At 45.3% G+C, this 23,990-nt stretch overlaps 2 protein-coding genes across 12 annotated transcripts in view; one reads left to right on the top strand and one right to left on the bottom strand.

Annotated features, from left to right (window-relative positions):
• PAXIP1 (PAX interacting protein 1) overlaps positions 1–8,429 on the top strand; it is a 50,262-nt gene extending 41,833 nt beyond the window's left edge. For 5 of the 11 annotated variants that reach the window (XM_072763233.1, XM_072763234.1, XM_072763237.1 and 2 more), the window contains 3 exons: positions 5,837–5,937; positions 6,901–7,035; positions 7,122–7,645. In XM_072763233.1, coding sequence (XP_072619334.1) covers positions 5,837–5,937; positions 6,901–7,035; positions 7,122–7,439 — 554 coding nt within the window. In that variant the 3' untranslated portion in view covers positions 7,440–7,645. Of the gene's footprint in view, positions 1–5,836; positions 5,938–6,900; positions 7,036–7,121; positions 7,646–7,979 lie in introns of those variants that run through there. The other 6 variants (XM_072763231.1, XM_072763235.1, XM_072763232.1 and 3 more) reach the window with 5 other exon arrangements.
• Positions 4,839–23,081, bottom strand: LOC112916191 (uncharacterized). Its single transcript, XM_072763239.1, has 7 exons — positions 22,900–23,081; positions 22,556–22,713; positions 12,124–12,407; positions 10,925–11,073; positions 10,252–10,714; positions 9,315–9,393; positions 4,839–7,861 (listed from the first exon to the last, which is right to left on the bottom strand). Exons 2-5 carry the CDS (start codon positions 22,611–22,613, stop codon positions 10,540–10,542), a joined length of 666 nt encoding a protein of 221 aa, XP_072619340.1. The 5' UTR covers positions 22,614–22,713; positions 22,900–23,081; the 3' UTR covers positions 4,839–7,861; positions 9,315–9,393; positions 10,252–10,539.
• Between the last annotated feature and the right edge of the window lie 909 nt (positions 23,082–23,990).

Genomic DNA, 23,990 nt, shown 5'->3' with positions numbered 1-23,990 from the left:
AGTGGGATGATATGGATCCACCAGACCCACAGACCCTCCAGGTCCCCACTGGCCTCGCACTGTTCTGACCCACAAAACTAACCTAATTTATCCCTAATAGGGACAAATAGTTGTTAATGTTAAATTGAAGTATTTCAGATCCATGTTATTTTCTTGGCCACTGGTGTTTAAACCTAATTCAGTCTTTAAAACAATTAATAAAGGTATATATATTTTAAAGTTCATGTAATCTAATATACAGATGAGAAAGTATGATCCAGAAAATTATCTTATTATAAATATATATTATTTATAATAACAAACCATAGCTATAAGCAAAGCTATAACCAAACTTAAAATTCCATGATTCTGTATCAAAATCAATCATAGGAAAGAATCATTATATGAAAATAAATTTCCAATTACAATAGTATAGTCAATTCTCATTACTCGTGGTACTTCTGTTCTACAGAGTAGCCACAGACCCCAAATTCTAGAACACTGAGCCATTGCTCTCAGAGGAAACACAGGGCTGGGTTCCTGCAAGCCCTGGTCACATTTTTATCAACTGATCAATATCTACACTTGTAGGGCTCTGTAAAACCTTGTTTTATGTGTACCTCTGTTTAAAGACACTGTTAGAATCTATTCTTGCCTCCTTCACACTGGCCTCCGGGCCAGCTGTGCGTAACTGGTGGCTGAATGAAGCCATCATAACTCGTGCTTTCTCCATACAGCACAACATGGCCTCTTCCCTGGGGGGCGCTGCAGCACCACAGTCCATGCTGGGGCATTGGAAACTACAGAGTTACCAACAAAAAGCATAAAAATGTAAAAAAATAATAATAATACTAAATAGACCATAGAAAGGAAACTTTCTTACGGTATATATTGAATGAAGGCAGACGTCTTCTGGGAAAGGGCACGCATTTGGAGGCTCTGGTTTGCCACTGCTATGTGTTTCTGCAAGTGACTGCAAAAACTCCACAAATACAGATTTGAGGTTCCAAATGTAAAATCCATATATAATGAGGATAACTATATTAATACTTAGAAATTTTTTCAATTGAAAAAAAAATTTTTTTTCAGTTGAAAATAAGTTTTGTTCTTAAAAGATATTGGTGGGACACCTGGGTGGCTCAGCAGTTAAGCATCTGCCTTTGGCTCAGGGCGTGATGCTGGAGTCCTGGGATTGAGTCCCACATCAGGCTACTTGCATGGAGCTTGCTTCTCCCTCTGCCTTTGTGTCTGCCTCTCTCTGTATGTCTCTCATGAATAAGTAAATAAAATCTTAAAAAAAAAAAAAAAAGGATACTGGTGAAATACAAAACCTAACAATGTAGGCAGAAGAAAAAAGTTGTAGGAACAATTCCCATAAACATATATATTAACTCCCAATTTTGTAGAAGCACTATAAAATTTAAAATGTGACAGTCTGTTCCTTCACTGAAATTTGAGTTACTTAATTTATCAAGGCTGTGAAACATGATTTTTTTTTTATCTGTTTATAAAGTTTATAGCAGTTTATATTTCCATGAAGTTTTGGTTGACTGACTTGCATTTGTTATGGCATAACCATTGATCTCTGTTGGAAGGTGGTTTAGTCATGTTGTAAACACTTAATAGTAAATAATAAATAGTAAATAGTAAACATTTCACATTTGACCCCCCCCACCCCCCAGATATCAGCATTTAAGAGAATTTTTGTAGTTTACAATAATTGCCTTTTCTGAGTGTCATGGTGTTGGACTCAGACAGTCCACATAGCCTTTTCACAGTGACTTCCTCAATTTAGTGAGATGCACCTGGGTTTCCTCTGTCTTTTCACAGCTTTAGAGCTGGTTTCTTCATAGCATTGAGCAACATTCCACTGTCTGCCTGGACCACAGTTTATCTGGTCACCAAATGATGGGCATGTTGGCTCCTTCTGAGTTTTGACAATTATGAATACAGTCACTATCATTGTTCTTATGTAGCTTTTGTGTGGATGTAAGTTTTCAACTCCTTTGAGTCCGTACCAAGGGGTGTGATTGCTGGATTGTGTGTGTGGTAAAGGCACGTTTAGTTTGGTGAGAATCCACCACGCTGTCTTCTGTGTCTGCTGTACCACTTTGCACTCCCGGCAGCAAGGAAAGAGAGTGCCTATTGCTCCACATCCTTGCTGCGTGTGGTGTTACCAGTGTTTTAAATTTCCACCATTTTAACAGTGGTAGAGTGGTAATCTCATTTTTGCTTTAATTTGCAGTTTGATAATGACACAGAGGATATTTTCATGTGTGTATTTGCCATCTATCTTATCTGGTGACATGTCCAGATTTTTTGCCTCCCCCCCCCCTTTTAAGATTTTATTTATTTATTCATGAGAGACACACAGAGGCAGAGAGACACAGGCAGAAGGAGAAGCAGACTCCCTGCAAGGAGCCCAATTCAGGACTCGATTCCAGGACCCGGAATCATGCCCTGAGTCGAAGGCAGACGCTTAACCCACTGAGCCACCCAGTCGTCCCTTTTGCCCTTTTTTGAAATTGGGCTGTTTTCTTATTATTAAATCTCAAAGACACTTTTTGTATATTTTGAATAGCAGTCCTTTATCAGATGTTTCTTTTCCCACCATTTTCTTCCAGTCTGTGGCTTGTCTTCTCATTCTCCTAACACTGTTTTCCCAGAACACAAGTTTTTAATTTTAATGAAGTCCAGCTTATCAATTATTTCTTCCAGGGATTGTGCCTTTGGTGATGTATCTAAAGTCCTTGCCATATTCAGGGTCATCTAGATTTTCTCCGATGTTCTAGGAGTTTTATAGTTTACACTTGGGTCTGTGCTCATTTTAATTCTTTTAAAGATTTTTAAATAGAATGAGAGAGCATGAGCCAGGGGAAGGGGGCAGAGGGAGAAGCAGACTCCCTGCTCAGAAGGGGCCTGATGTGGGGCTTGATACCAGGACCCCAGGATCATGACCTGAGCCCAAGGCAGATGCTTAAGCTACTGAGCCACCCAGGGGCCCCCCATTTTAATTTCTGTGCAGGTGTGTCTGTCTAGATTTAGTTTTTCGCATGTGGACAACCAGTTGTTGAAAAGATGATCTTTGCTCAGTTGTACTGCCTTTGTTCCTTTGTTAAAGACCCATATATGTAGTTTATGTGGGTTTCTGGGTGCTCTCTCCCCGTTTGATTCTTTTGCCGGTGCCACATGGATTTGATTCCTCAACACTGACGTGAGTCAGGCACTAGCGGTCCTCCAGCTCGGCTCTTGTCCTTTGATGTTGGGTTAGCTGTTCTGGGTCCTCTCCTCCCATCTCAACCTTAGGATCAGTTTGTTGGTATACATAAATCATTTATTATTAATACACATTTAAAGATACTTTGTTTTACCAAAAGTTTACACTTTTGGATTATTTTTTAATTTCTCAAAAAGAGTATTTACCTTAATGTGTGATTGGTAGTTAGTGTCTGAATTTTTGCTTTCAGAGTCATTTCTTTCTTTTACTCATCTTTTAGCATTTTACCAATCTTTTTTTTTTTTTTGGAAGATCTTATTTATTTATTTATGATAGACACGGGGGGGGGGGGCAAAGACACAGGCAGAGGGAGAAGCAGGCCCCATGCCAGGAGCCCAATGTGGAACCTGATCCCGGGACTCCAGGATCACACCCTGGGCCAAAGGCAGGTGCTAAACCGCCGAGCCACCCAGGGATCCCCTTTACTGATCTTTAAGCATAATCTTTCTCATTTTTCTTATTTGAGACCATCACCAGGTTACCAAACAGTTGCAAGTATGGTACAAATTACTGCTTTTTCCTGAACCATGAAAGAGTCCATTACCAAAGCGATGTGCTATCCTCCCTGAACACCTCGATGTGTGTGTGTTACCTGTGGGACAGGACACACTGATGGCTGTGGTACAGCTATCAGTCAGGGCCACTGCTGCTGTCTCCTCTTCGGACCTCATTCAGCTCTGCCTGATGGTCCCAGGGGTGTGGGCCAGGGCATCCGGTTCAGAACCATGTAGGGGGTTGCCACGTGTCCTTGGTGTTCCGTTGTCACTTAGGCTGGTTATTCTATAGACCATCCCTCTGTGGGTGTACCCGCTTCCCCCCGTGCCACCTTGCCCCCCAACTGGGGGCAGGACATCCTCGCTCCTGCCAGGGCTTGTGCTGTGCTCCCTGGTGCAGGGGGTACATGCCGGCCTCTGCAGTGATATGTCATTTATGGGGAAGTACTTGAAAACCATGCAGTGTTACTGGTCCTTGGATTCCTCATTTCCTTGTGTGGCCTCCATTGTCAGTGTTCTCGGTGGGTGGTTGTCGTGCTGTCCTTGATGTGCACACTGTCCCCACTTGCACGGCAACAGCTGTTGGGGCTGGCCTCAGGGTCTCTCAGCCTGTCCCCTTGGTCTTTCTGCCCCATGTCTGTAAGCCCCTTCTCCCCGCAGCGAGGAATCGGATTGCAACTCTGTGCAACCAGTCTCCCAAGTTAGCCACCACCGCCTCGCCAGCATGGCACCATCCATTCGCCTGCCTGTGCCAGCCCCACCGTGGCCCCCACTGCTTCAGAACTGAATTGTTCAAGATGTGCTAGAGGCATAGTTTTGTATTTCCCTCTAATTTATGTAGTTTTACATACCAATTTTACAGATAATCACTTTCTGGGATACTCGTTTCTATTGTGCCGCTGGCAAAAACTTCATTTTCAGGTTGAGTCTTTCCACAGACTCCTACGCACATAACGCAACCCTGTTCCTTGTTAAAGGCCAAGCGTAGCATCTCCTCTGTGATGGAGCTGTCAGAGCTGTGCCTGGGGCCTCCTCACCAGTTCTTGAGAGGGCCTAAATGGTTGCCCTAGAAATTTACATTTCAGATATTTCACATGTGACTACTTTTCATTTTTTATTTCTGTTTTCGGACACATTTTTTTCACTTAAAACAGCAGAGCAGCTTTCTCTGGCTGATCAAATGATCTTGTATTTCTAGCAGTTAAGAATTTCGTTCTCTGTTTATTGCTCAGGGTCAGCAAACTGTGGCCTGTGAGCTAAGAATGTTTTTTACATGTTTAAAGCCTCATTGCTTTATGAAAAGAAGGATGTTCAGCAGAAACAGTGTGTGGCCTGCAAGTCCCAACCTGTGCGTCCTGTTGGCCGCCCTCCTTGGCCAGCCCCTACCCCCAGACTTCCCTGTGCCATCGGGTGAGAAGCCTCTGTGTTTTGCTACTTGGTTATTTTTATAAGTGAAGAAATGCTTTTCTGAGCATAAGACATTTAGAAGACACTTAAAACATTTTGTGATCTTTGACTTTTGGTAAATGGACATTTCTTAGGGTGTTACCATGAGAACTCTGAAAAAGATAATTAAAATTCTCCTAAGGCTTCAAGATTTAGTGAAACTATTCTGAGTTGCTATCTACTTTCATATATTTAAAAGGAATATTTTTGTTAGATCTATAAAGTGTAATGGATTATCAGCTCAGTGAGTCTAATTGATGAGACTTGTGGTTATCATACACACGTGGATGTGATGATGCTGGTTCTGAGCTGGTGGCACTGGGACTGTGAACTCCCTGAAACCGCATGAACTGGTGGCAGGGTGTGGCAGTAGAGAGGGTCCCCGGTTCTCCGTCCATTTGCTTTCAAGAGTGTATGACCCCAGAGGTTAAGACACGCTGCAGAGAAGGCAGTCTGTCTTTCCTTTGTCTGGCTGTATTCAGGGGGGAGGGTGTGAGATCTCAGTATTCTGAGGTTCCCAGGGAAGTGTGAGCCGTGAGCGACACATGCCCCTGACCTGTGGGGAGACCTCTAGGGCGGAACTCTGTGCCCAGTATTCCTCTAGTCTGCACTTTTCTGACCCAGTGGCTCTGTTTTCCAGATGAGCAGAACTACCTCCTCCGAGACGCCGAAGCTGAAGTGCTGTTCTCTTTCAGTCTGGAAGAGTCCCTGAAAAGGGCGCATACCTCCCCCCTCTTCAAGGTAAAGTGTAGTTGCCCTGTATGCCAACACATAGCACAGTGGGAGGGACAGTAACTAAGTGGGTAGCACACACTGGCCCTGGGGAGCTGGTCGTGTTCCTGGAGGTCTCTGCTGGGGAGGCCCGGCGTGCCTCCAGAGCACTGCCCTTCATTCTGTTAGACACGCTCAGACAAAGTGTCTGGGTGTTCAGGGAGTGTGTTATGAATAATCTAATTGGTAAGAGACACTTAGGTTGATTTTTCTGCTTTTCACAAATCTTTGCTACTTCATGCTCTTCTCATTAAATGTATGCTCAGCTGCAAAATGAGGATTCTTGGAAAAATATTGTATACTTAAACAATTTAAGACAGAAGACTTTTAAATATTTGTTAGAACAGCTTGAAAAAAATTTTTGTATCGTTCTGCTTTTACCCTTTTCAAGGAACCAGCTTAGGAATGAAAATGAGAATGTTACGATGGAGCTTCCCTAAAATAGTCTGAGTTCTCTAAATGTTCTTTTTCTATGAGCAGTTTAAAACATAGTATTTTGTGGTGCACTTCAGAGAACAGGCATTGGAGAGTTAGATCTCCACCATCAGGATCATTTCCTGGTCTGAGCCCACGAAGCACACAGGTATTGAAGAGAGGTCATGCAGGTTCTCAGCCGCCTCTTGCTTGACATACGAGGTGGATGATGTAGCGTCCTTGCCGACACCACGGGATCCTTCATGTCTCTTAGGGCAGAGGTTCCAGGTACTTCTACTAATCACAAGCCTTACCTGATAAAGGAAAATGCTTCAGTTTTTTCAGATTGGCATCCTTGGTCCCTCCAGGCCCACCTCACGTTGGGAACTTGCAGGGCCTGGTCCTTCTGTAACGTCATGAAATTATACATTTTATAAAAACTGCCAGTAGAATTTATGAAAAATTACATACCCCCAAGATTCAAAGCATTTAAAAATGTGCACATATTTTTATTTTTAGGCGAAATATTTTTACATCACACCTGGAATCTGCCCAAGTCTTTCGACCATGAAGGCGATCGTGGAATGTGCAGGAGGACGAGTGTTGTCTAAACAACCATCTTTCCGGAAACTCGTGGAGCACAAGCAAAATAAGGTAGCTAGAAGACAGGCTGCTGATTTCGTCACTGCCCAATGACATTCCTTGTTCAGTAACCAATAACCTCCTTTTCTTTTCCTTAGAGTTTGTCAGAAATAATTTTAATATCCTGTGAAAATGACCTTCATTTATGTCGAGAATATTTTGCCAGAGGAATAGGTATGGCTTATTGCTCTTTTTATTGGAGTGTGTGTGTACACACAGCAGCACATTTACTTTCACATTGTTGGTTTCATTCCTTTCAGATGTTCACAATGCAGAGTTCATTCTCACTGGAGTGCTCACACAAACACTGGACTATGAATCATATCCTTTTCGAAAGCCGCACACCACTGATAGCAAAGCCGTATGTGTTCTGTGATAGAAGGCCTGTTGAGTTTTTGCAGAGACTGTGCTTATAGAAGCATTTTCTTTATAGTTTGTACTCTTCCAGAGTTTTTAAAAATACTAAATGTCTATCCTGTACTACTTTGAGAAAGAACTGCTTTGGGGTGATTTATGGGTGTCCTCTCAGGGACCTTTTTTTGTCTCCATCTAGCAACAGAAAGGAGCCTGATTTAATTTTGTTCCAGGAGGATGGGTCAGAGCTGCAGGGGTTGGCAGGTGCTCTGGAGGATCCAGGGAGGGAGGACTTGTCTGTGGTGGGGGCTCCAGGGCCAGCAGCCTGCACTTTGTACCTCGTAGTTGAAAGAATCAGCCACGACAGGGCCTCAGCTTTGCAGAGCAGAATCACTTCCGAGCATGTGTGCCAGGTCCCACCACCGCAGAGGGTCTGCTGCGCTCAGGCTGCGGGAGTTCAGCGCAGGGGCATCCGTAAAGCTCCCTGTGAGTGAAAAAAATGCCGTCAGGTACTTACCTAACTAGATTTGGGATCCCTGCCCCCCCTGTACGGGCTGTTAGTTCATATTGTGTTTGAAATGTGTTTTCCTTAACAAGCCTACATATAAATTTAACTGATGGCATCGACACTGCGCTGTGACTGGAGCCCTGGGACAAGTTCTGGCTGTGTCCCCTTCAGACGCCCGTGTTTTCCAGCTGCTTTAGGAGGCAGGCATTTTAAAGCAGGAGAACAAATATAATAAATATACTGCATCTTATTAAGATGTGTAATTTTATTCTGAGGAAACATAAATTATGTTTTGTATTATAGGAATTTATGAGCCCACATTAGGTTTTATGATTCATTTGCCAGGTTTTTAAATGTTTTCAAACACTGTTAACAGAACTTCGGCTACAAAAAAAAAATGATGTAAATAAAGACCTTGCTATCTCTAAATTATGGATGTTAAAGATTTGAAATGTTTTGTACTTTGATTATTTTTATTTCTTATACTCTTTTCTTTTATATTGATATCTTGCCCACATTTTAAATAAATGTACTTTTGAACTTAGAATTGATTTTTTTGCATAATTTATTATGATTTGCATTAATTGAGTAATTTCAAGGCAAAATAAACTCCTGAGCAGCAGCACCAGCACCAGCACCCACCATGCAGAGCCTTCGAGACCCCGTGTCTGTCCCAGTTCCATTCCAGATCCTGTACTCCTACATTTCTTGCGGGATCCAGTCAGAGGCCACCCTCTCAGAAGGTCGGGAACTGCTAACAGTTAATACACTATTATGTTCAGTGTATTAATGTCTTTAAGAGCAGAGTTGCTCTCACTGTGCTCATCAGGCACACATGTTCCTGAGACACTGAATTTGCTTCCCTAACAATTTCTGAAATATCTTCCCTAGAAACAGTTGTGACCCACTCGATAATTCCTTAATTCTTGAATATAGTTTAGGTGGAAAGACACAAGCACAGAATGAACATGAGTCCACGTTATGGGAATTCTCAGTATTCCTCTAGGGCTTTGGTGATGGTCACACACTCGGGATGTCACTTCTTCACATGTTCTCCTGGCTCTGCTGGGGTAGGACTGTGTGGAGCTCTTTCTCCAAGTGGAAGGGGAATCATCTCATGCTTCATCATTTAAATGCAAGGATCACTATCTTCCAAGTTTCTGCCCTGACCTTGGCTTTCTGTGGGATTTCCTGGGGAGCTGCCCAGTTAGCAGGTGGGCACACCACACCTACAGGCACACTCAGCGTGACGGGCATATTTGATTGGCTACCCGGAAGTATATATCTTGAGCTCTTTAAAGTATGCCCTAAGAGCATTTGTTTTTTAGATGGACTACATTCTGCCATCTACTTGTATTTTTAACAAATTGTACCTCCAAATTTGTCTGCTTGGAAGATAATTTTGTACCTGAGCAAACTTTAAACTTACCTGTAGAACTAGCCATTTCCTCTCACGTACCCCAGATGGAATCACTGTTGCTATGAAATATCTTAGATCCTGCAAAATTCTGAAAGGGAGAAAGAGTTTCATAGTTGAGAACACAGTTTTGCTTGCAGGGTATTCAGGTTGCTGCCCTACTGCTCACACCCTGGAAGGAAAGTAAACACGGGGATGGATTCAGCGGGCCGCCTGTGCAGAGCCCTGCATCTGTTCAGTCTTCAGTGGAGACAGGGTGTTTGTTTAACCAACATGCAAGTATGACTGATTTGATTAACCTTTCAATTAGTGGTTTTTTTCAAAAGCTGCCAAGAAATAATCCTGAAACACTCCAGGAGCTGTCTGCAGCCAACTGGCTTGCCCAGCTGCTGAGCACGGATTTGGTGGCTCGGGGGGGAGTTATGTACGAACATAGGATAGAGATTTCAAGTAAATGCTTCTTAGAGAAGTTGATCTAAAAAGTTATTTTCTCCTAAGAAAAGGAAGTCTTTCACTTAATCCTGTTTTGTCTGGCTCAAGGTTAATGAATATACCCACATATACAATGTAAAAATTCCTAATGGCCACAGTAAAATTTTAAAAATTTCTAATTTTTAAATAATTTTACTTAACACCATGTATTTAAGACACTGTTCCAACCACAAGTCATCAATATTTTACAAAATATTGCAATTATTGCAATGGTGGGTGTTTTTTATTTTTTTGGTGCTGTCTCTAAAATACACTGTGTATTTTATTTACACTTAGAGCACATCTCAATTCTGACAGTAAATTTTCATTAGAAATAGTTTATCTGTATTTAGATTTCATACCACTTAACAGTTTAAAAATTTACACTCCAGGTTATCCTAAGTATGAGTGTTTTCCACTAACGAAATGAGTGTCAGTTAAAATTAATGTTAAATAAGATTAAAATCCAGCTCTTCACCTGCATGAGGTGCATTTCTGTGCTCGGTGACCAGGTGTAGCTGTCATGTCAGTGGCCATCTGCACGGGCTCACTCTGGAAACGGGAGGGCCAATGAGGAGGTCAACAGCCTGTCTAAGCAGCTCCAAGATTGCTTCTCTGTGTGGAGTCACGAATTCCATTCCCTGCCACGGACAGTAGAAGGTGTGTTTCCATCTGCGTAGGTGCAAGGTGTTGAGAGGCAAGCGGAAGGAATCCTATGCGTCCTTGCTCTTATGAAAAGTTGGGCAGGCTTGAATCCTGCCAATAACTAGTGACTGCAGCAGGAACAGTGAGCAGTGCTGGCCACGCAGCACCATGTTCCGTGGATCCCGCGGCCTGCGAGTGAACAGGGCTGCCGGGAGACGTCCTGTAGGCTGTAGGCAAAAGCTCCTCTAACCCGAGTGCTTGCATCCTGGGAAGCCCTCCCAAATCCCCGATGTTTGCTGAATCAAAAAGTGTGAGATGAAGAAGGTCTGCGTTCATGGGAGGCTGGCTGCCCCCGCACACCTGCCCGAGACAGTGTGTACTCCCGTAGGCACATCTGTTCCAGCCACCACGCATCACGCAGGCACCCGTCCCGGTCCTTCATGCGCCCAAGGGCAGACGGCTGCTCCCCGGGAACCCCGCGGCCTGCCCACCTGTCCACACCTCACCTCGCTCTTGTTGACTCCGCTGCATGAATGGTCACAGCCATGCATCCCGTTGGCGTCAGGATTGTCTCCTTCCCTCCTGAATCTGAACTAGGTCTCAAGATGCCTCCTTGGCTCATCTCTCCCTGCTGCCCTCCGTACTCGTCACATTCCTGTTAAGAGAAGAAAAGTACCCGAGTTGTGATTTTGGAGTCTTTCTTAAAGCCTTGTGACATCCCCACCCCACTCTTCATCCCCAGCAGCCACACAGAATTCCTTCCTGTTTCTCATGGCAGACTGTCCTCCCACTCATGAAGGCCTCTAAGCTATTTCTGGTCCTTGAACTTTTTCTGTTTTCTTAGACACTGATCCGGAACAAAAAAAATGCCTTAGAGGCACGAAGTTACTTGTGTGCACAAGCAACAAAAAAAAAACAGGTAAACTGGATCACATAAAAATTAAAACCTTTTGTGTATCAAGATACAACTGTTGAAAGTGAAAAGACAACCCCCCGAGAGAAAATATTTTCAAATCCTCTGATAAGGAGCTAATATCCAGAGTATATAAAGAACTCCTACAACTCAACCACAACAATAACAAAAAACCCTGGTCTTAAAATGAGCAAAACACTTCAATAGATGTTTCTCCAAAAATGTACGAATGGCCAGTAAGCATGTGAAGAGATGCTCCACATCCCTCGTCATCAGGGAAATGCAAATCCAAACCACAGTGAGATAGCCCCTCACACCATCAGGATGGCTACCATCCAACAAAGGAAAACGTAACGAGGACGTGGAGAGATCGGGCCCTCTGTGCACTGTTGGGGGGATGCAAACTGGTGCAGCTACCGTGGAAAACTGTATGGGGGTTCCTTGAAGTTTATAAGCAGAACTACCTCATGATCCAGCAGTTCTGGGGATATACCCAAAAGAATTAAAAGCAGGGACTTCGTGAGACATTTCTACACCCACGTTCAAAAGCATTATCATTCAGAGGAGCCAAAAGTTGGAGGCAACCCAAGTGCCCATCGACTGGTGTGTGGATAAGGAAAATGTAGCCCATGCACACAAATTATAATTCAGTCTTAGAAGGAGGAAATCCTGACGCCTGCTATAACATGGGTGATCCCGAGGACATCATGCCGAGTGGGATAAGTGAGTCACAAAGGGACTAGGTGACTGACTAGAATCATCAGATTCACAGAGATGGTCGGTCGTGCGCACCGTGTGCCAGAGGAGGGGTGGGAGCTTGTGTCTGGTGGGGAGGAGGTGGCGTCCTTCCCTGAGGACAGGCAGCACTCCCGGGAGAGCAGAAGCCCCGCAGTGCAGGAGCATGGCCCGTCCCAGGACCCGGATGCCGCTGACTACCAGTGACCCCATGGGACAGGCCACCTGTGCTCCTGGTGCCGTGCACCTGCGTGGGCCGATGCACGAAGCAGAACACGACTCCCCCTGATGGTGACACCACCGACTTCTCAGCCTGGGGTGCTGCACGCGTCCAGTCACACCTGCGGAGGGGACGCCAAGAAAGCATGACCCTGGCACCCTGCTCGTCCCGGGGACCCCGTGTTGCCCCTCACCCCAGGCTGGGCTGTGGCCTCCAGGGTAAGCCCCGACAACCCCAGCAGGTCCAGCCCCAATAACAAGAATCCCCGGGCAGAGCTGAGAGGAAAGGGCTGGGCTGGCCCAGCCAGGAGGGAGAATTCTGGGAAAATGCGAGCAGCCACCCTGCCATGTGAACTACTGGAAAAGACAGGCTTTTCTAAGCTCCTGAAGGAAGTTCCCTTGGACATTATAACATCTTTAATGGAGACCCACTGGTCTACCTTGACACCAACAAACAGTGGTGCCTTGGCCTTGGGTAGACCCTGTGCCCCCGAGAGACAGAGGTAGCCCCACTGGGTTATGCCTTGAGCACAACTTTCCAGGATTTTGGACCTAAACTCCAGTAATCGGCTCCATCTCACCCCAACTCATGATGAATGCCACCACCTGCCTCGTGATGAGAATGCGAGGGGCAGCAGGGCAGCTTTCTGCCAGGTGTGCCAGGATTCCACATGCCACCTGTGTTGCCATGGACTTGCAACTGTTAAGATTTTATTTAATAACTGTTTGTACTTTCCTTCTGCAGACCCTCCCAAGCCATATTCTTTATTTTTTCAGATGGGATTTTACTGCAGCACCGGACCCCAGAGAGCCAAGCTTGTAGAATGGAGCATGTAGCACCTGCCCTCAGCTTGTCTTTTTAACAGTCCAATTCTCCCGATTCTTTTTCAGTCAGGACTTATCATTTGTAAACTTTGTTTTGCAAGTGCATGTAAAATACTTGGTTTTTATTTCAGCTTATTCCTGTTTTCAGGTTTTCCCTATTATAGGAGTGATGTCTTATTATTGCTCATCGTCATCATAATCTGGCATCATTAGGCAATAGAATGAAGATGATCCCAGTTTTGGATTACATGTCATATTTTGATAAAATTAAAGGAAATTTTCAACTTTAATGTTCGTGGATCCTGCTCCCGGGCTCCCAGGGAAGCTATACTTAACACTTACCAGGGTCATAAAGACTCAGCAAAACTCCAAAGCATGGGCTCTATTTCTGTCCTGTGCACATACTGTACATCTGCTTTGTTCAAAAAACAAAAGCAAAAAAAAAAAAAAAAAAAAAAAGCATTCCAAATACAAGGGAAAAAAAATCTCCCTGGTCTCCATAAGATTAAAGTCATACAGCCTTACACATACTTAAAACAGAAGTCTGTGACTTTCTGGAATATCCATGCTCAAGATGGTTTGTAACTATGTTAAAAAACACACAAAAACCCAACAATAGCCAAATTACCCTGCACCACACATTCCCTCCCCAGAGCACGCTTCTCTGTGAAGACTGAGTATCTGGGCAGCTGTCTTAACTGGGGCTCAAATATGATTCTCTTCCTTTCTCTCTGAAAATTTTAAAAAGGTTCGTTCTCTCTGCTTCAACATTTCTTCACATAGTTGGAGGATGTCAGAGCAACTCACCTGAGAACGCCCGGGGGTTGTCAGGAACTCAGTGCTCAGTACCAGCACGGGCCCTTTGTACCCTAATATCCAGCCTCCTCACTTTGAAGTGACAGTCCTTTTATTCATGCTGTTAAGGGTTACCAGTAATGTTCTCCAAGTGGGAATAACCTCCAGGAGTTGGTTGTTTTAACTCAGTATTATAATAACTGACATTATTAAAGAAGGCTGGAGCAAATTTTCTGCCTAGATATGAGAGCCCGAGTCATTCAGCCTCAAAGAAAAGGGACACTTGTTCCTCCCAGCCAAATAATGTTCTCGGGTGGCTGAAAGCCTAAAGGAAGTGTCTGATGGCAGTCTTCGAGATGTGCAGTGCTTCCATTAGGAATTTCCCATCTCAGAAAGTAACTAGCCACTGGCTTGTCCCAGGTTCACACATAAGGATGGATCATCCAGTGCTCCAAGAACCCTTGCTGGTCCCTTGAAAGGAGAAACCAAGGCACGTAGGGGAGTGTATCACAGCGCTTTGGAAGGAACACTTATAAGCAGTACCTTCTGGACCCACCACGCTAAACATCCTTAAATCTAATTCAAGCCTTATTGTAAAAATAAACCAAAAGGAGTAGGGAACCATGTTTCAAAAGCTGAAGAGCTCCCAAAGAAAACCAAGTGCCTACAGGAACTCTGACAAGCTCTCTATTCCCAGCACCTATGGAGTCTCTGCTTGCAAGTCCTTATGAAAACGGGAAAATCTACTAAGGATAACCTGAGTCTCAGATGGCCCAAAAGGAGTTCTCTTCACATGTCTGAGTTAATTTTCTTGTGTACACAATTAGCCAGCTGTAAGACTATGCAACCAGAAGCTATGAAGCCCCCAGCTTTTGGGGAGGAACCAGCAGCATTCAAAGAGGCACTCTGATCTTCATTTGGTTTGTCTGTTGCTGTAGCTTTTTTTTTTTTTTTTTTAAGATTTTATTTATCAGAGACAGAGAGGGAGGGACAGGCAGAGGGAGAAGCAGGCTCAATGCAGGGAGTCCGATGTGGGGACTCTATCCGGGTCTCCGGGATCACGCCCTGGGCCGAAGGCAGGCGCCAAACCGCTAAGCCACCTGGGCTACCCTCTGTTGCTGTAGCTTTTGATATCTTTGGATAAAACCATCTGTGTTCTGATCAAAAACTAGGAAAATAACTAATTAATGGATCCATAAATTATAATGCTATCTTGTGACTGGGTTTGTTTTAATTAAAGGGAGATTATTTGGAAATTGGGTCTTTAATGTCCTCTCCACAAATATTTTGTGAAACAAAGGCTAAATTTTGCTTGTATCTTTGTTTGTATATATGTGTCTACGTGTAATAACTGATATTTTCTCCACCTTGGGATGGCATTGATAAAATTAATTTGTAAAGGAGCTCTCTTTAATTAGTTTAAAGGCAAGCACTTATAAAAACTTTCTAAAACTCAGAAGATAAAAACTAACTCAAATGTTTTTCAAAGTTATATATGATCTAGGATGAAATTCCCTACATTTAGGCTTTTATTCGCTCCATAAGGATGCCCCATGTAAAGGAACTCAAAAGATGTTCCTGAGAAAGAAGGATGGACAAAAACCAATACAGCCAACCCCCTTCTCAATAGTCAGAAAAATGAGGAAAATGAGGAGGAAAACAGGAAGACACTGGTAATTCTAAATCCATAAGCACAAGCACCAGAGCTGATACCCAATCTACTGCCTATACCACTGCCTCCTGCGGAGGGCTAAAAAGCAAATGGAGAGAAAGCTTGTTTTGCAGGAGGCAAAGACAGGAGATGGAAATGAAGAAATGCCAGTTCCAACTTTGAATTGGCCTCTGCCTTACCTTCCTCCTGGTTCCTGTACAACCACTACCAGGGCTGCTCACCCAGCTGGCCCCTATAGCATCCTCAGCACCTCTGCCACCATTGGCTTCTGCTCTTCCTACCCTCACTACCAAGGAGCAAAAAGCACCCAGAGCTGCCAGACAGGCTATCTCCTTATGAGGTTCAAACTAGAGTACTTCCCAAATCAGGATGAAGGGGCCCAAGGACTCCCCTGGACTCCAACAACCCACAGGAGCCCCAGGTAAAATTGACAGGACAGAACAAACTGAATAATGTTTTAGCAGACGCAGGTGCAGCATATTCAGTATTAAAGCTAATTCAAGGTTGGTTTAAAATAGACATGTTTTTGGTGCTATCAACATCAAATATAATACAGATAATCAGCTGATATCCTACCTGAAGTTATTCATGTTGTCCTGTTGTAATCTGTCAGCCAAAATGACTTAAAATAATGGTTGATTTTTGTCTCATGAAGTTTTCATGGGTTAACGGTGAGTAAATTAAATTTTAAAGAAATGGTTCAGAAATTTTTAAATAGCTTCCAAAATCTTTGGTAACCTTAAGCTTTGAGGTTTTTCTAGGTTAAATCAATAAATTGGGCTGAATTCATTGGAGTTAAAATTCTGCTAAATGGAATCAAGACTGCTGGAAGCGATAAGGAAATCAACTCTGTATGTAGTGAAAGCAGATATGTAAGAAAGGTATGAAGACTGAGAATACACTTCTGTTGAGAGAAAATATTTTTGTTCTGATACAAGACTGGTTCTTTAGAGAGGGAAAACTTATGACAAAGTAAATAAAAAAGAAAGTTGTAGAAGTTTGATAAGGGGAGCTTTTGGAAAAGAATCTCATATGTGGTCATGATGACTACAATCGGAATAAATAAATTTTAAAAATACACTTGCATAGGCTATGAGAGGGAAGATGGCAGAGTAGGTGATCTAGGCTCACTTTCTCCCATGGATACAACTAAAACATCCACATCAGGGTACACAACCCAGAAAATGAAACCAAGACTAGCAGAACAGACTCTCTACAGCTAACTGTAGAGACGAGGTCACATGGGAAAAAGCAGGAAGGGCAGTCCATAGAACATAGGAGGGAAGCTGCAGGCATGGAGGGGAGAAGAGCAGACCCCACCCAGGCACCAGGGACCCACAAGAGGAAGACATATCCCACAAATCCCCACATTTGGCTTTGAAAACCTGATGGGCCTAGCTTCACAAGTTCTACAATCAGTGGGGTTAACACTTGGGACTTTAAAACTCAGTGAACAGGGCTCTGGGAGAGTGAGGAGAGCTAGAGGAAACTGAATTCCTGCCCTTAAGGAGGCAGCACAAAAAAGAGCCCCACTGAGATACAGCATAGAAGTAGCAGTTTGAAAACACCTGGGATATACGAGATTTATTTACTAACCTCAGAACATGTGCTGGAACGGCAGGGATCTTCGGGAGACTTCAACAACAAAAGAGGTGGTGGGTGCCACTTCCCTCCCCTGACCCAGTCTAGATACAGAGACATCCGTGGGAACCAGCACAGCACTAACAGTCTCCACCTAGCTGGCTAACAGCATGCCCTGCCACCACGCACTTCTGGACCTGCCCCTCCATCCCTGTCTTGGTGAGCTTTCTTGGGCTGATGCAAGTCCCCTCCTAAGGACCAGCAACTCTGCTGGCACCACGAGTGCCCCATTGCCACATTCTCCTCCAACACCTCTTTGGCTAGAACTCATCCAAAGCAGTACCACAAGCCTGGCAGTGTGCAGGGGGCCCCAACAGAGGCCAGCAATGCTCCAGAGTGACTCCCACTCCAGGGAATGGAAATGATAACCACACATCGCAGATCCACTGCAGCCTCACCAGTGTACTGGGGGCAGACAGCCGGTCTGACTACAAGTCCCACTCACCAAGAAAATATTCTTTGGGGAAAACACAGAGGACACTGCACTGCAGGGCACTACAGGATTTCTTCCAAAGGCCACTATTTTCAAAAGCAAGAGATGTAGCTGACTTTCCTAACACAGAGAAACAGACACAAGGAATTAGATAAAATGAGGAGACAGAGGAATATGTCCTAAATGAAAGACTGGAACAAAATCACAGCAAGAGACCTAAGCAAAACAGAAAAGCAAAATGCCTGACAGAGAATTTAAGATACTCACTGGACTTGTGAACAAGAATGGAGAACCACAGGGATACCCTCAGCAAAGAGATAGAAAACATAAAGAACCATTCTGAAATGAAGAACTCAATAACTGAAATTTAAAATACACTAGATGAGATGCCTGGGTGGCTCAGACACCGGTTGAGCATCTGCCTTTGGCCCAGGGCATGATCCCAGGATCCGGGACCAAGTCTCACATCAGGCTCCTTGCAGGGAGCCTGCTTCTCCCTCAGCCTGTGTCTCTCCCTCTCTTTCTCTCTGTGTCTCTCATGAATAAATAAATAAATCTTAAAAAAATAAAATGAATAAAATACACTAGATGAAATAGTGGACTAGAGGAAGCAGAACACATCAGTGACCTGGAAGACAGCAATGGAAAGCAATCAAGTTGAGCAGGAGAAAGAGAAAAATAACAAAAAAATGAAAGTATACTAAAGGGACACAGAGACACACACCATCAAGCATAACACTTGCATTATAGGGGTCCTAGAAGGAGAAGAGAGAGGAAAGAGAGCAGAAAATTTATTTGAAGAAACAATAGCTGAAAAACGTCCTGAAACTGGGGAAGGACAGAAGTCTAGATCCAGGAGGCAGAGCACCCACAGGGAAAAAAAAATCCATCTAAGGAGGTCCACAACAAGACACAGAGTAATTAAAATGGCAAAAAGTAGTGATAAAGAGAATTTTAAAAGCAGCAAGAGAAAAGAAAGAAAGAAAGAAAGAAAGAAAGAAAGAAAGAAAGAAAGAAAGAAAGATACAAGGGAAACCCCGTAAGGCTCTCAGCTAATTTTCCAGCAGAACCTTTGTAGGCCAGAAGATAGTGGCATGATACATTCAAAGTGCTGAAAGAAAAAAATCTGCAGCCAAGAATATTCTATCCAGAAAGGCTACTGTTCAGAATAGGAGGAGAGACAAATAATTTCCCATACAAACAAAAGTTAAAGGAATTCATGACCACTAAACCAACCTTAAATGTTAAAGGGGACTTTTTTGAGTAGAAAGACCATAGCAAGAGTAAGAAAAGTAGGAAGCACAAACTGGCAATAAGCACATACCTCTCAATAATTACCTTGAACATAAATGGACTAAACACTCCAATCAAAAGACACAGGGTGACAAAATGGATAAGAAAGCAAGGCCCATGTATATGCTGCCCACAAGAGACTCAACTGAGACCTAAAGACACATGCAAATTGAAAGTGAAAGGATGAAAAAAGTATCATGAAAAAAGAAGTGAAAAGAAACCTGGGGTAGCACTGCTTATATTGGGCAAAACAGACTTTAAAACAAGATTGCAGGGATCCCTGGGTGGCGCAGCAGTTTGGCGCCTGCCTTTGGCCCAGGGCGCGATCCTGGAGACCCGGGATCGAGTCCCACATCAGGCTCCCGGTGCATGGAGCCTGCTTCTCCTTCTGCCTGTGTCTCTGCCTCTCTCTCTCTGTGTGACTATCATAAAATAATAATAATAATAATAATAATAAATAAATAAATACAAGATTACAGCGAAAGACAGACAAGGGCACTACATAATCATAAAAAGAACAATCCAATAAAAAGATATAATTATTAATGTTTATGCACCTAACATAGAAGCCCCCAAATACATAAAATAGCTAGTAACAAACATAAAGGAAACAATCAATAGTAATAATAGTAGAGGATTTTAACAACTCATTTACATCAATGGATAGATTATCCAAACAGAAAAAAAAAACCCCTCAAAAACAGAAAATCAAGAAGGAAAGAGTGGCTTTGAATAACACAATGGATCAGATAGATCTAACAGATATATTCAGAATATTCCATTCTAAAACATCAGAATACACATTCTTTTCAAGTGTACATGGAACATTCTCCAGACTGAGAGAATGTTTTGCATATTAGGCTACGAAACAAGTCTTGACAAATTTGAAAGATCAAAGTCATACCATATGTCTTTTCTGACCACAACATTATGAAACTCGAAGTCAACCACAAGAAAAAAACCTGGAAATACCACAAATACATGGAGGTTAAATACCTTGCCCGTAATCAATGAATGGCTCAACCAAAAATCAAAGAGGAAATCAAAAAATCTATGGAGATAAATGAAAATGAAAACATAATGGTCCAAAATCCTTGGGATGGAGCAAAAAATGTTCTAAGAGGGAATTTTATAGCAGGATAGGCCTACCTCAGAAAGCAAGAAAAATCTCAAATAAACAGCCTAACCATATCCCTAAAGAAACTAGAAGAAAAAAAGAACAAAATCCTAAACTAGCAGAAGAAAGGAAATAAAAAAGATTAGAGCAGAAATAAATGTAATTGAAATAAAAAATACCACAATTGAATGATCAATGAAACCAGGAGATGGTTCTTTGGAAAGTTAGGAATTTGATAAATTTTTCAGCTAGACTCATCAAAAAAGAAGCAGAGAGAGAGAGAGAGAGAGAGAACTCAAACAAAACCAGAAATGGAAGAGGACCAATAACAACCAACACTACAGAAATAAATACATCAAAAAACTCCCAGCAAACAAAAGTCCAGGACCAGATGGCTTCACAGGTGAATTCTACCAAACATTTAAAGAAGAGTATCTATTCTTCTCAAACTATTTCAGAAGATCGAAGAGGAAAGAAAGCTTCCAAATTCATCCTATGAGGCCAGCATTACCCCGATACCAAAACCAGGTAAAGACGCCACCAAAAAAGCAAACTACAGGCCAATATTTCTGATGAACACAGATGAAAATAATCATCAACAAAATACTAGCAAAACAAACCCAATACATTAAAAAAATCATTCACCCAAACAGATTTAGTCCTAGGAGGCAAGGGTGGTTCAATACTTACAAATCAACGAACACGAGACATCACATCAATAAGAGAAAGCATAAAAACCATATGATAACTTAAATAGATACAGAAAAAATCAAGATGTTGACAAAGTACAACATCCACTGATGATGAAAACCCTCAACATAGGTCTAGAGGGAACATACCTCAACATAATAAAGGCCATCTATGAAAAACCCACAGCCAACATCATCCTCAATGGGGAAAAGCCTAGAGCCTTTCCCCCAAGGGTAAGAACACGACAGGGATGTCCACTGTCACCACTTTTATTCATCACAGTACTGGAAGTCCCAGCCTCAGCAATCAGACAAGCAAAAGAAATTATAGGCATCTGAATTGGTAAGGAAAAAGCAAAAACTCTATCTGCAGATGACATGAATCTATATATAGAAAAACCTGAAAGACTCCACCAAAAACTACTTAGAACTGATAAACGAATTCAGTAAGGTCACAGATACAAAACCAATATACAGGAATATGCTGCATTTCTACACACTAATAACAAAGTAACAGAATTAAGAAAAAACAATCCCATTCACAATTTCACCAAAAAGGATAGATGCCTAGGAATGAACTTAACTAAAGAGGTGAAAGACCTCTACTCTGAAAACTATAAAACACTGATGAAAGACACCGATGATGCCCCCAAACAAATGAAAAGATATTCCATGCTCATGGATTGGCAGGTGCAGGAGCCTCAGGGGCACAGCAGCTCCTGTAGTGACAGCCTTAGGGCCTGTTGCTCTATGGGCTACTTAACTCAAAAGGATCACCAGAGGCATTGGAACCTACAAACCAGAAAAATCCATCATGCTCCCCGCACCCATTCATTCCATCTTGGAGGATACTTGGAAACTGATGTGGAAATCTCACTGGCAGCACTCGGGTCTCAGATACTGCCTTTATAATTTGCTCCAACCATCAACCTATGTTTTCTTTTGTTCCCATGGAAATGCCTCTCCTTATAATCACATGATTGCTTGCTGAGCATGGCTAACACCACTTGCTGCACCTATAGTAACTACTCCCGGGAAGAAAGAACCCATATAAACAAAACTGGGCAGCAAGTCACAAGCCCACGGCCCTGTCCAGGTCATCCGAGCTCTCAGAGTGCACCCACAGCCCCTTCTCCCTATCCTGAGACACCCTCCAGACATCAGGGGCTGAACTTGGTCTCCTTCCGATGTTACCTCTCAGCCCCAGAGTAACCAAGGAATGTACCTTATGTTTACTCACTGCTCATGCTCCATCTTCTCTCACAAATAATCATACATTCCCCACCTTTCCATCAAAGTGCATGTAAAGGATTCTTTGGATTTTTCTCCTCCTTAAGTCTACCACAATATCACGTCAGTTCCTTCAACTCCTGCTTATTAGAATTCGTTTACTCTGAATCATTGTCGCAAAGACCTTTACAAACGCAAAACCTGAGGATCTAAGCCAAGCACGTGCACTGCTTGCTTGCCGGGTGGACTTCATACAAAACACAGATCACTTTTAAGCTTCCCACCCTTTACATTACAATAAGTTTCCCCTGCCAAGGAACTCTGGGTGAAAAAACATACATGTTCATACCTACACGAGGGACTGGAGGGGCCCAGGGGAGACCAGCCGGGCACTCTGGCACCAGACGACAGGAAAACCTAAGATTGGTCAAAGCTTTCTGAGGAAAGACCATTGATCAAAAGGGGGAAATGTCAAGGACAATGTAATGGTCAACGTTTGTGGTCCTCGCTCCCGGGCTCCCCGGGAAGCTATACTTTAACATCTCAAAGGCGGCCACTTTCCCCGAAGTGCTTACCTGAGTTTCCGAAGCGGCTACCTGGCGGGGGCTGTGGGTCCTCGGGCGGTCCGGGCATCCCGTCTCCCCGCCAGGCCCGCTGTGCCCGTGGAGCCCCGCCCGGGCGCTCTGGGACCCCAGGCGTCCCCCGCTGGCGCTGGAGGCGAGTCAAGGCACACCTGAAAGCAACGCCCTTTCGCGATCCTGAGCATCTCCTTGAGCCTCCGCAGCTGTCTGCTTACCGCAGGCGGGCCCGCGCTCAGGACGGCTAAGGGGCCGCCACTGCGCCGCCGCGGCCGCCGCCGCCGCCTCCGCCCCCGCCCCCGGCCCCGGCCCTGCGCAGGCGCCCCTCCCACCCGGCTCACCTGCCGCCCGCGGGCGCCTCCTCCCAGGCCTCGCCGGGCACCCCCGTCTCTGGCTGCCGCTTGCCACAGCGGCAGCCCCGGCTCCGGGTGCGTGGCGAGGCCGCCGGCGGGGGCCTCGGGAGCTCAGGGCCCAGCGCCGCCTTCCCGCCCGCGCGCCCCGCGGCTCCCCGCCCTGGCGGCCTGCGCGCAGCTCCCGCACGTCAGGCCGCCCCTCCCCGCCGCCGCCGCCGCGCCCGCCCCCGCGCCAGCCCGCCCTTCCGAGCTGTGCCGGCGCCGCCCGCGGAGGGGACTCGGGCGCGGGCTGTGTCGCCCCCCGCCCCCCACCCCGCTCCCACGCCGCCACCGTGGCCTCCCCGCCCCTGCCCGGCCCGGCCCCCGCGGGCCACTTACCAGAGCGCCGTGGGCAAGCGGGCGGCCCAGCGTGAGCCTCTGCTGCCCCCTGCGGGCGGCGTCCACGCGCGGCGGAGCCAGCGGGAGGGATCCTGCTGCGCACCTGGGGCCCGCGGGAAGGGGGGAGGGAGGGAGGGAGGGAGGGAGGGCTGCTGCGGCGGGGGCGGGGCTGGCGGGGCGGGGCGGGGCTGGCCGGGGGGCGGGGCTGGCGGGGCGGGGGCGGGGCGTGGCGTGGCTGGCCGGGGGGCGTGGCTGGCCGGGCGGGGGCGGGGCGTGGCTGGCCGGGGGCGGGGCTGGCCGGGCGGGGGCGGGGCGGGGCGGGGCTGGCCGGGCGGGGGCGGGGCCGGGAGGTGGCGGGGAGAGCAGGGTCCTCCGCGGCCGGCGTCCCGTCCTGCCCCTAGGTGACAGGCTTCCCAAGGCCTGTGGGCTGGACGTGGCCCAGGGCCTGCAGCGGAGCGGGAAGCAGAAGACACCAGCACGGGGAGGGCCTTGCACAGCGAGCGCCCATTTCGCAGGACCGGAGTCCCTTAGGGACCCTGGGCCGGCTATCGTGTTGCCCATGGACTGGAGCCCTGGAGCCCACGTGGCCTGCCCATAGCCGCGAGCTGTTTCCTGAACTCCCTGCTGGGAAGAGAGGCCCCCCTCCAGCCCTAGAAACCTGTTGCCCAAAGACTGCCGGAAAAGCCATTTATAGGCACCTC

Source organism: Vulpes vulpes, chromosome 7, assembly GCF_048418805.1.
Source record: "Vulpes vulpes isolate BD-2025 chromosome 7, VulVul3, whole genome shotgun sequence".
NCBI lineage: Eukaryota > Metazoa > Chordata > Mammalia > Carnivora > Canidae > Vulpes > Vulpes vulpes.
Note: the sequence above shows the minus strand (reverse complement) of the source record. Positions and strands in the feature narration are given on the sequence as shown.